This window comes from Miniopterus natalensis, chromosome 1 (genome assembly GCF_054644295.1).
Source record: "Miniopterus natalensis isolate mMinNat1 chromosome 1, mMinNat1.hap1, whole genome shotgun sequence".
In the NCBI taxonomy this organism is placed as follows: domain Eukaryota; kingdom Metazoa; phylum Chordata; class Mammalia; order Chiroptera; family Miniopteridae; genus Miniopterus; species Miniopterus natalensis.
Genome location: NC_142081.1, coordinates 160,402,507 through 160,412,223, shown reverse-complemented (window position 1 = coordinate 160,412,223; position 9,717 = coordinate 160,402,507). Strand labels below are relative to the sequence as shown.

At 49.4% G+C, this 9,717-nt stretch overlaps 2 protein-coding genes across 3 annotated transcripts; both read left to right on the top strand.

Moving 5' to 3' along the window:
* Nucleotides 1-1,065: 1,065 nt before the first annotated feature.
* LOC107534495 (permeability factor 2-like) lies at nt 1,066-2,013 on the top strand. Of its 2 annotated transcripts, none has more exons than XM_087816447.1 (3): nt 1,066-1,162; nt 1,436-1,588; nt 1,725-2,013. In XM_087816447.1, the coding sequence occupies exons 1-3, from the start codon at nt 1,068-1,070 to the stop codon at nt 1,825-1,827; spliced, it is 351 nt and encodes a 116-aa protein (XP_087672573.1). In that variant the 5' UTR covers nt 1,066-1,067; the 3' UTR covers nt 1,828-2,013. The 2 variants fall into 2 exon arrangements, with proteins under 2 accessions (XP_087672573.1, XP_087672567.1); XM_087816441.1 differs by having other exon boundaries at nt 1,066-1,213; nt 1,460-1,588.
* Nucleotides 2,014-6,319: 4,306 nt separating this feature from the next.
* On the top strand, nt 6,320-7,565 carry LOC148094469 (platelet factor 4-like). The gene is made up of 3 exons (XM_087826417.1): nt 6,320-6,407; nt 6,669-6,792; nt 7,341-7,565. Exons 1-3 carry the CDS (start codon nt 6,320-6,322, stop codon nt 7,441-7,443), a joined length of 315 nt encoding a protein of 104 aa, XP_087682543.1. The 3' UTR covers nt 7,444-7,565.
* The last annotated feature ends 2,152 nt before the right edge of the window (nt 7,566-9,717 follow it).

The following is a 9,717-nucleotide window of genomic DNA, read 5'->3' as shown; positions in this document are numbered from 1 at the left end:
TATATATATTTGTATATGTATCTGTATATGTATCTGTATCTGTATATATATTTGTATATGTATCTGTATATATATTTGTATATGTATCTGTATATGTATCTGTATATATATTTGTATATGTATATATTAATGAAGACAGAACAGAACACTAAAGTTAAATTATTACTGATAGTTACCACCGTAGAGTGGGAATGTGAAATAATAATAAAGAGAAACTTGCATGTTTTATTCCACATACATCTGCAGTCTATGAATCTTTTACAGTAAATTGTAGTATATATTTCTCTGTTAGATTAAAAAGAAGAGGAAAAATAATGATGCTGGGTCTGGCTTTTTAGGGCATATTCAGACAGTAGAAAAAGTAGTTTATTTTATAACACAAGGGAAGATGTTTGCTTCTACTTCCTGAATAAAATTACAAAAATAATACATTTCAAAGACAGAAAACCCCCCATAAACTAATATGCAAAGTGAGGCTTTGATGGGAATTAGTTCATTTTATCCATATACGGCAAATGAATCCCAAGGTTTATCAGCAAACAAGATAAGAGCGTCTGCTTTCCAAGGCAACTACAAAGGGAAGATAATTCTCTTTTCAAAGTCACCTATTCATGCTTTCAGGTACTCATAAAGCACCTGTTTGGCCTCACATAAATTACATTATAGGACAGGCAAGCCATATTTCATAGTTACACAAAGAAGAGATATGTTCTATTTCAGCCCAGCTCTTACCTAAGTGCGGTGTTTAATATGTGTAAGGGGGACGGTACCGAGAAAGGGGGAGTGTGAGTGTGAAGTAATGTGTAAGATGAAATTTAGCAGGAACTTTGACTTGCCTGGTGTTTTATCTGGGTTGGGCACAACATAATTATCCTTATACAAATATTACCACATGTTCTCACTTCCCCCGGCCCTATCCCTTTTCTCTTTGCTGGCTTGAGGGGGTGTGTATAAAAGACATCAGGAGAGCCTGGAAGCCACTGAGCGGTGGACTCCTGGGCCGCAGCCCACCCTCAGCGCTGAGGTCGCCCGGCTCTGGGAACAGCTCCCGCTCAGTGCCCTTCACCATGAGCCTCGGACCCAGGCCCACCTCTGCTCCTGCCTTACAGCTGCTGCTGCTGCTCTCACTGCTCCTGACTGTGCTGGGTCCCTCCGCCGCCAGGGAAAGTAAGAGAAGCTTCAGGGAAGCGGAAGGTGGGGCCCCTGCTTTCCCGTGGCTGTGGTTCTCCTGCTGCAGCTGCCCTGGGGGAGACTGCCGGGGGCTGCTGGCGCTGGGAAGGCCATTATGCCGCACGTCTATACGCAGGAGCTGCTCTTAGTGGGCGCTTGGGCTTGCGCCAGGCCTTGGGCTTGGGTGCTTGACTATCGGTTTCAGATCAAATTCACAGTGGCCTTGTGAGAGGGCTACAATCCACAACTAGGACCATTAATACATCTCGGTTTCTATCCTAGCTGACAGCATGGGCATTGAGCGGTACTTGGAACTTCGCTGCACGTGTGTAAAGACAACCTCTGGCGTTAATCTCGGTAACATCCAAAATCTGAAGGTCACCAGGGCAGGACCCCATTGCTCCAAAGTCGAAGTGATGTAAGTCCATGCTACTGTATTATTAACTCATTAGAGAAGCCCTCCGCCTCGGTCCTCACCACCACTCTTTCGTTCAGCCCCATTGATCCCATCTGAAAGGCCAAGAAGCACACAAAAATTCTATTTTCTCTTGCAGAGCCAAGTTAAAGAATGGGAAGGAAGTCTGCCTGGACCCAGAAGCTCCAAGAATCAGGAAAATAGTCCAGAAAATGTTGAAAAGTGATGAGCTAGCTGCTTAATCTGTTTACTGTCTGTCAAACCTTTTCATCTCCCCAGAAGAGTAAGAGTTTGCAGCCTTAACGTTCTGGAGTTTTAATTTGTCCAGGGTACCTATTCATACTGTATTAAACTTTGGATGAGTTTTCCATTCTGTCTCAAGAAGTCACATTTTATTCTGGGGAGGCTGGCTAATAGATGACAAAGATAAAAGTAAGCAAGCCTAGTGTCAAAATATAATATGTGGCTTACCCCCTCACTCTAGGCTAAATGTGGTACTATGCTTTGCATTTCTTTATTAAAAAATTTCTTTCCAAATACATTTGTGTTAACTTATCTTGCTCTACTTTACTGTTAGACTAGACGCACCCATAGCGATTAAAAGCTTCCATAATGGTCAGTGGTATTAGGAATCATACAGAGTCCAGCATAGAGCGCTTGCTCAATAAATGTTTGTTAATATATTTAGGGACTTTATAGAGTTTTTCATTATCTTAGTTCTAGGATGTCCTGTTTAAGACAATTCTCTGAAAGATTTTTCTAATGTTGATTTTAGTCTTCAAACCCTAAAATTAAAAACACTTGTAGAATGTAATTCTTGTAAGCAGTATTTACTTTGAATTGAATATATTTAATACTACTAAGCCAAAAAATAAATTTAAAAAAAGTATGAAAAAGCTCTATCAAAAACTCTGGTATTTTCAGTAATAATAATAATAATAATAATAATACAGATTCTACTTGGTATTAAATATTTTACCTTGGCATATTTGTACATATTTGCATTTACTTAATATTTGCAAGTTTACAATTTCAGTATTAAAATCGATCTTGCAAATAAGTACAATAATTAAAACTATACCAGAATACTAATTACTATTTTATAATCAACAGAACTTTAATTTATTTCTTAATCCCTTAAACTTATCCCCACATAGTTTACAGAACTATTAGAATAAAATCCAAAGTTGTTATTACTTTGCTGTCATATATGATTAACTTTAACAGAATCGTTTGGGGTGAGAAGCCTTAATTATCTTTTTATTCTTTTTTATACTTTGGCGTTCACATGTGACCAACAACAGAGCCACTCCTTGACAATCTGTTCCATTTTCTATGTACCAGAATAATACCTAAACTTTATGAATAACTTTTAATATGCCAGGCCTATGAAGTGTTTTACATGCATGAACAAATAATTCTTACCAGATAGATATGATCTGATTGAAAGCATGTCCTCTAGAGAGAGAATGACTCGGTAACTCCGTTCTACCACTTGCTAGCTGTTTAACTTTGGGCAGGTTGCTTAACTTCTCTGTTCTTAATTTTCGTCATCTCTAAAATTGGATAATAATATTGCTTATCTCATAGAGTTGATGTGAAAATCAAGAGTTAAAAATTCAAAGCGTGAAAATAAAATATGTCATACAATAACCCATATAAAAATGTTAGTGATTATTTGTTATTACTACTATAGCACCCCCAGTATTACAGAGAAGAAGTTCAAAGAGATTAGGAAATTTGCCCCAAGATCAGGTAACTAAATAGGGGGTAACTAGAGGGGGAGTTGGAATTGCACTCTCTCTTCGCCCCCGCAGAGCACCACTTTCCTTGATTCCTTCTTTCTCTAATGGAGAGGTTACATTATATAGCATATAGTGTTACTGACACACAGGGTAGGACTTGGTACATCAGCAGCATGCTGCATATACTACAATCATTATAGGAGAATAAGTTCACCTACCCCAACTTGTGCACGGAATTTTGGGAACATTCATACATTAAGCATCTAGTTTACAAACCTGACATTATTAAGGTCTCCTTTTTTAAAAAAAAATCTTTATTGTTGAAAGTATTACAGATACCCCTCCCCCTCCATTGACCCCTTCTACACCCCCCCCCGCCCTTCACCTATGGTCTGTGTCCATGGGTTATGCACATATGCATATATGTTCTTTGGTTAATCTCTTCCCACCCTCCTTCCCCTCTTCCCTCTGAGTTCTGTCAGTCTGTTCCATGCTTCCATGTCTCTGGATCTTTTTTTTTTTGGTCAGTTTATTTTGTTCATTAGATTCTACATATAAGTGAGATCATGCGATACTTGACTTTCTCTGACTGTCTTATTTCGCTTAACATAACACTCTCCAGGTCCCTCCATGCTGTCTCAAAGGGTAAGAGATCCTTCTTTTTCATTGCTGCATAGTGTTCTGTTGTGTAAATACACCACAGTTTTTAAATCCACTCATCTACTGATGGGCACTTGGGCTGTTTTCAGATCTTAGCTATTGTGAATAATGCTGTTATGAACATAGGGGGGCATATATTCTTTCTGATTGATGTTTCTGGCTTCTTAGGTATAATTTCACCTTTATAACTTCAATGTCTTAAAATGCTTAGTCTAAAAAATAAGTGCATTTAATAGTTTATCCAAAATATGCATAAATAAACATGTAATAAAGCAGTACAAGAGGATTGTAGTCATTGTCAGTTTTTGTCAAATAATTCAAAATAGCTCAGCATCTCATTCATTTCTCCAGTCGCTTCCTACTGCAATCCAACAGCACCGGCTCCTGAGACATGCCACAGTGTTTACGCTACGCTAATATCTCCCTAGGTGTAGATGTATTTTATTTTTGAGTGCACATTTAGAACTGTTGTATTTAGATGCAGAGAAAGAACGATTTAATTGTCATTTACTACTCTCTGGATTCCTTTACACTTCAAATACTAACATCCAGGGCGAGGCTGTGCGAATCCAGTATGTTGCCATCCATCTCCAAAACTGCCTTCTGACTCATTCCCTCTGCCGCTAACCTGACTTGGGATTCCAAGTTTCAGTTCTATAAACATCGTCTGCATCAGCCATCGTGTCGGATGCAGGATATTAAAAAACATGGAATTCACAGAGGATTGCCCTTGAAGAGATCAGTGCCTGGTGGAAGAGGCAGACGACTGACAAATAACCACAGCCACGCGTGACACTTGTTCATAAAGAGGCATTCTCCAGTTGCATGAAGAAACATACGTGAACAGGACAGAGCCTCAGCATGGCTAGTTTTAGCTCTGGTTATCTTGACTAAATGCGGCGATTTTATGCTGAGTCCCTGTGTTGCACCAGGGTGACAGTGAAAAACCTTCCGGTCTCTCACCTTGCAGAGCTCCTCATTTGGGGAGAGAAGCCGTTTTAAGCACTTTAAACACACACATACGGGCACACACACATCTCTGTGCATCATGTGTGCGTGTTTGTGTGACCTGTGAGAAACAGGAAAGCGGATGATGCTGCAAGACGTAACCTCAGGGAACAAGCCGCCCCCAGCTCTCAGCGAAGGCCCTCTGGGGAAGCGGTGCCTAAGGCGGCTCCAGGAATGTGAAGGGCTTAGGCCGCTGAAGGAGCGGGCGGTGGGACAGGGAGGGGAAGGACGTCCTGGGCCCAGGAATTAAGCTGCACAGCCCTGCAGAAGCCCGGGTCCGCTGGGCACGGGCCGCCGGCCAGTCCGGCGCAGGGGCTCTGGCGCCGCCGTGCACCAGCCTGACGGAGCCCGGCCGGGGGCAGCCGTCCCTCTCCGGGGAAGGCGGTCCACATTGACCTCCCCACCTCCCCGTGCAGACCCCGCCGCCTCCTCGCACACCTCCTGGGGGCCGCGTCCTGAGGGCCCCCGGCCACCGCCCGCAGGCCCTGGGAGCTGCGGCCTGCAGACGCTCCTCCGGCCGCTCTCCAGGGCTGAGCAGAAGCAGCCTGCAGGCCCCACGTTTTTCACAAAGAGTGCATTCAAGCGCCACTTTCACGATTTTCCCCAGGGTGCGAGGGTCATGAGGAGGACGGACCTTGCTTCCCAGAGTAGGTCGGATGGTGGGGTGCAGGGCTGGGGGGTCCCCTTCAAGAGACTGAGGAGGCCTTGCACGGCCAGGCGAGTTCAGAGCTGAGTCACCGCCTGGCAGCGGGAAAGAAGCACAAAGCGCACGCCTGGAGCACGCGCCCCCGACGCGGCGCGGGGAAGGGCAAAGCGCGCGCCTGGGACACGCGCCCCCGACGCGGCGCGGGGAAGGACAAAGCGCGCGCCTGGGACACGCGGCGCGGGGAAGGACAAAGCACGCGCCCCCGACGCGGCGCGGGGAAGGGCAAAGCGCGCGCCTGGGACACGCGCCCCCGACGCGGCGCGGGGAAGGCGGTGCCCGGGGCGGGCGCGGCGGGAACAGGTGGCTCGGGCGCGGGAGGCGCGCCGCGCGCTGGGCGACACTGTGACCGGGACGCGCCGCGGGGAAGCGCGCTCACCTCCCGCGGCCCGAGCGGCGTCCCCCACCCCACGCTGCCTCTCCATACAGTCCTGTGGGGGCGTGGACCCCGCCGCCGGCCGCAGCGAGCGCACTTGACCCGGCCCCCGCCCCCGAGCCCAGCTCCCCGGCCTCTGCGCCCCGCTCCCACTCTCCACCCCAGGCTTCCGGGCAGCGGGGATAAAGGGGCTCGGCCTCCGCCCCCCGCCCGCTGCCCGCACCCGGCCTCCCGGCGGCGACATGAGTCTCGGACCCGGCTCGCTGCCCCGGCCCGGCCCGCGCCTGCTGCTCCTGGGGCTGCTGCTGCTGCCCGCGGCCCGGGGCGGGCGTGAGTGCGGGGCGGGGGCCGGGGGCCGGGGGCCGGGGGCCGGGGGCCGGGGGCCGGGGGCCGGGGGCCGGGAGGGGCCGGGACCACCGGGCCCCTGCGCTCGCGGGCGGGAGGCCCTGGGCCCGCGCAGCCCCGCCGCCCGGGCCGGCGTTTCTCACCCGGGGGGCGCGGGGTGGCTGGGAAACGCAGGCCCCCCGGGGGGCAAGGCCCCCAAGGCGTCCTCCCCGGGCCACCCCCCACGCGCGCCTTTCCCTCCGACAGGCCCGACGGTGGCCGAGGACCGGCAGTGCGTGTGCCTGCGGACCACCCCCCGCGTGCACCCCGAGCGCGTGGCCAGCCTGGAGGTGATGCGCCCCGGGCCGCACTGCCCCGCGGCCCAGATGCTGTGAGTCCCGCGCCCCGCACCCCGCTCCCCCCTCGGCCTCCTGCCCCCCTCCGCGCCCCGCACCCCGCTCCCCCCTCGGCCTCCTGCCCCCCTCCGCGCCCCGCACCCCGCTCCCCCCTCGGCCTCCTGCCCTCCTCCGCGCCCCGCACCCCGCTCCCCCTGGGCCTCCTGCCCCCCTCCGCGCCCCGCACCCCGCTCTCCCCTCGGCCTCCTGCCCCCCTCCGCGCCCCGCACCCCGCTCCCCCCTCGGCCTCCTGCCCCCCTCCGCGCCCCGCACCCCGCTCCCCCCTCGGCCTCCTGCCCCCCTCCGCGCCCCGCACCCCGCTCCCCCCTCGGCCTCCTGCCCCCCTCCGCGCCCCGCACCCCGCTCCCCCCTCGGCCTCCTGCCCTCCTCCGCGCCCCGCACCCCGCTCCCCCTGGGCCTCCTGCCCCCCTCCGCGCCCCGCACCCCGCTCCCCCCTCGGCCTCCTGCCCCCCCACCCCTCTCCGCGCCCCGCACCCCGCTCCCCCCCAGCGCCCGCTGCAGGCCCCGCCCGTCCCGCCCGCAGAGCCACCCTGCGGAGCGGGAGGAAGGTCTGCCTGGACCCCTACGCCGGCGCCTATAGGAGGATCCTCAGGGAGCTCACGGGAAGGAGGCCGGCGGCCCACTGAAGCTGCTCACCTACAATGCGCTTGGCTTTTCTTTTTTTTTTCCATTTTCAATCTAACTTTGGAAAAACCTGATGTCTTATTACCCTTCAAATTCTTAATAAAGTCAACCAAGTTGTCGTGCATTCAGAATATTTCTTAATGGAGCAAAGCATCACAACTGCGTATATAAAGAAATCCGAGAATTCTAAGCAGAAGTGGCCTCTGAAGGAGGCCTTGGCCCAGTGAGCACTGGGTCCCCTCGGCGTTCTGTTCGCTAAGACCCACTTGCGTATGCCCACGATCGCATTACTTAATAGCTACTTATTTACATGTCAATGCTATGATTAGTTTTGTCAGTAAATATTAATAGCACTTAAACTTTACTGGGATGCTTTGTAAAAAATAAATAAATCAGACTGCGTTTATACTCTTGAGATTTATACTGTACCCCAGTACTAGAAAACTAATAAACATAAAACCAGAACCTCTACCACGTAATGGAAATATATCTATATTCCAGAGAATGATAGTAAAATATTTTACTCTTTATAGGTCCTTTGATAATGCTGACATTACACAAAAATCAAATGTTAAGAACAGTTTTCATACCCACAGTAGTGCCTGAGTGAACCCTGCACTTGGCAAACCCACAGAACCGGTTCATAGTCCCTTCCATTTGTACACCGTGAGTGTTGCTCTAAGGATGCAAATGTCTTGCATAGATCTTTTTCCTTAGTATTCCCAGGTTCAGTGAAACTGTATTTTCAGTTTACCACTGATCCACGAATCCCTTAACATTGGAGATATTGCAAGTATATGTTAAACAGCCGTGGAAGCCTGGAGAGAGGCAAAGTTGTATTTTCAGTCATGCTTTAGGAAGACACTACTATTCTTTCGGGAGAAAGGAAGGTGTTTAAAGATGGGTGTGTTCACTTCCCATTGCTTCCGTAATCAGTTACCACCAATTCAATGGCTTAAACAACACAAATTTTTTATCTTACAGTTCTGAAAGTCACAAGTCCAAATTGAGTCTTGTGAGCTAAACTCAGAGTGTCCTGAGAGTCGCATTCCTTCTGGAAGCTCTAGGGGAAAATCCATTTCCTTGTCTTTCTCAGCTTCTACAGGTGACCTGCAGTGCTCAGCTGGCGGCCCCGTCTTCCACCTTTAAGCTGTATCACTCCAACCTCGGCTTCTGTTGTCACTCTGACCCTCTGCTTCTACCCTACCTGCCTCTTACAAGCACCCTGGTGATTATGTTGGGCACATTGGGATAATGCAGGATAATGTTCCCATCTCATGATCCTTACATCTGAGGTCTTTTTTGCCATATAGGTAACATTTTCTCAGGTTCCAGGGATTACAGCATGGAAATCCCAGGGGGAGAGGTCATTCATTATTCAGCCTACCATAATGGGCAAGAAGGCAGAATCTAGTTGAGGCAGGAGAAAACTACAGACCTTCACTCATGAGCTAATGTCATTTTAACCTAATATGGTAGTGTTTGTGCAGAGGAAGGGATCCAACTGCTATGCTAAGAAAAAATGTAGAATGGTACAAGTCAGTTTCCTTGGGGAGTGTGGGGCGGGGAGCAGGAGAGGCTTTGAGAAACTACTTAACTAAACACTATTTCTAGAGGTTTATGAAGTACCACAGTATCTACCTTCTGAATTTCCATGCCCACTTTGCCTATTAGGTAACATTATTCGCATTATGGAGTTGAGGTAACAATCTCAGAAAGGTTAAGGACTCTCCCAAGGCCATGGCTTCTTAGAGGCTGAGCAGATCAGTCTGACTACCAATTGCCTGCTCTCGCTTCCCCACTACGCTGCCTTTCACACAGGCCAACGGCATGTTTATTAATTATTCATAGAGGAACTGTTCCTTAAACCAGCTCTGGAAGGTGGAGGAGGAATTCACCAGGGAGGCAACGGGAAGAACACAACTGCCACAAGATGAAAAACAAGTAGAAAGACACAGGATCAGTAAGTCCTCAGCATGTTTATTGGTCTGCAGAGCTGGAGTGTCTGTGGGGAGAGTGAATGACGGGTTCCCAACTAGTTATCACCCATTTTAAGTTTTTCATTTTCAGTCCACCTTATTCATAGTCATCCGAATTATCCTTTCAAAACACAGATACTTCCCTGCATAAGGCTTTCATGGTCCAAAGTCCCGAGCATGGCACCCAAGTCTGTGTCCCACTCACTCCCCGTCGGTGCTTTAGTTTCCTCATCTGTAAAATGGGAGTGTTCTGAGTGTCTGCTTCATAGATTACTGTGAGGACTAAGAGGATGATGT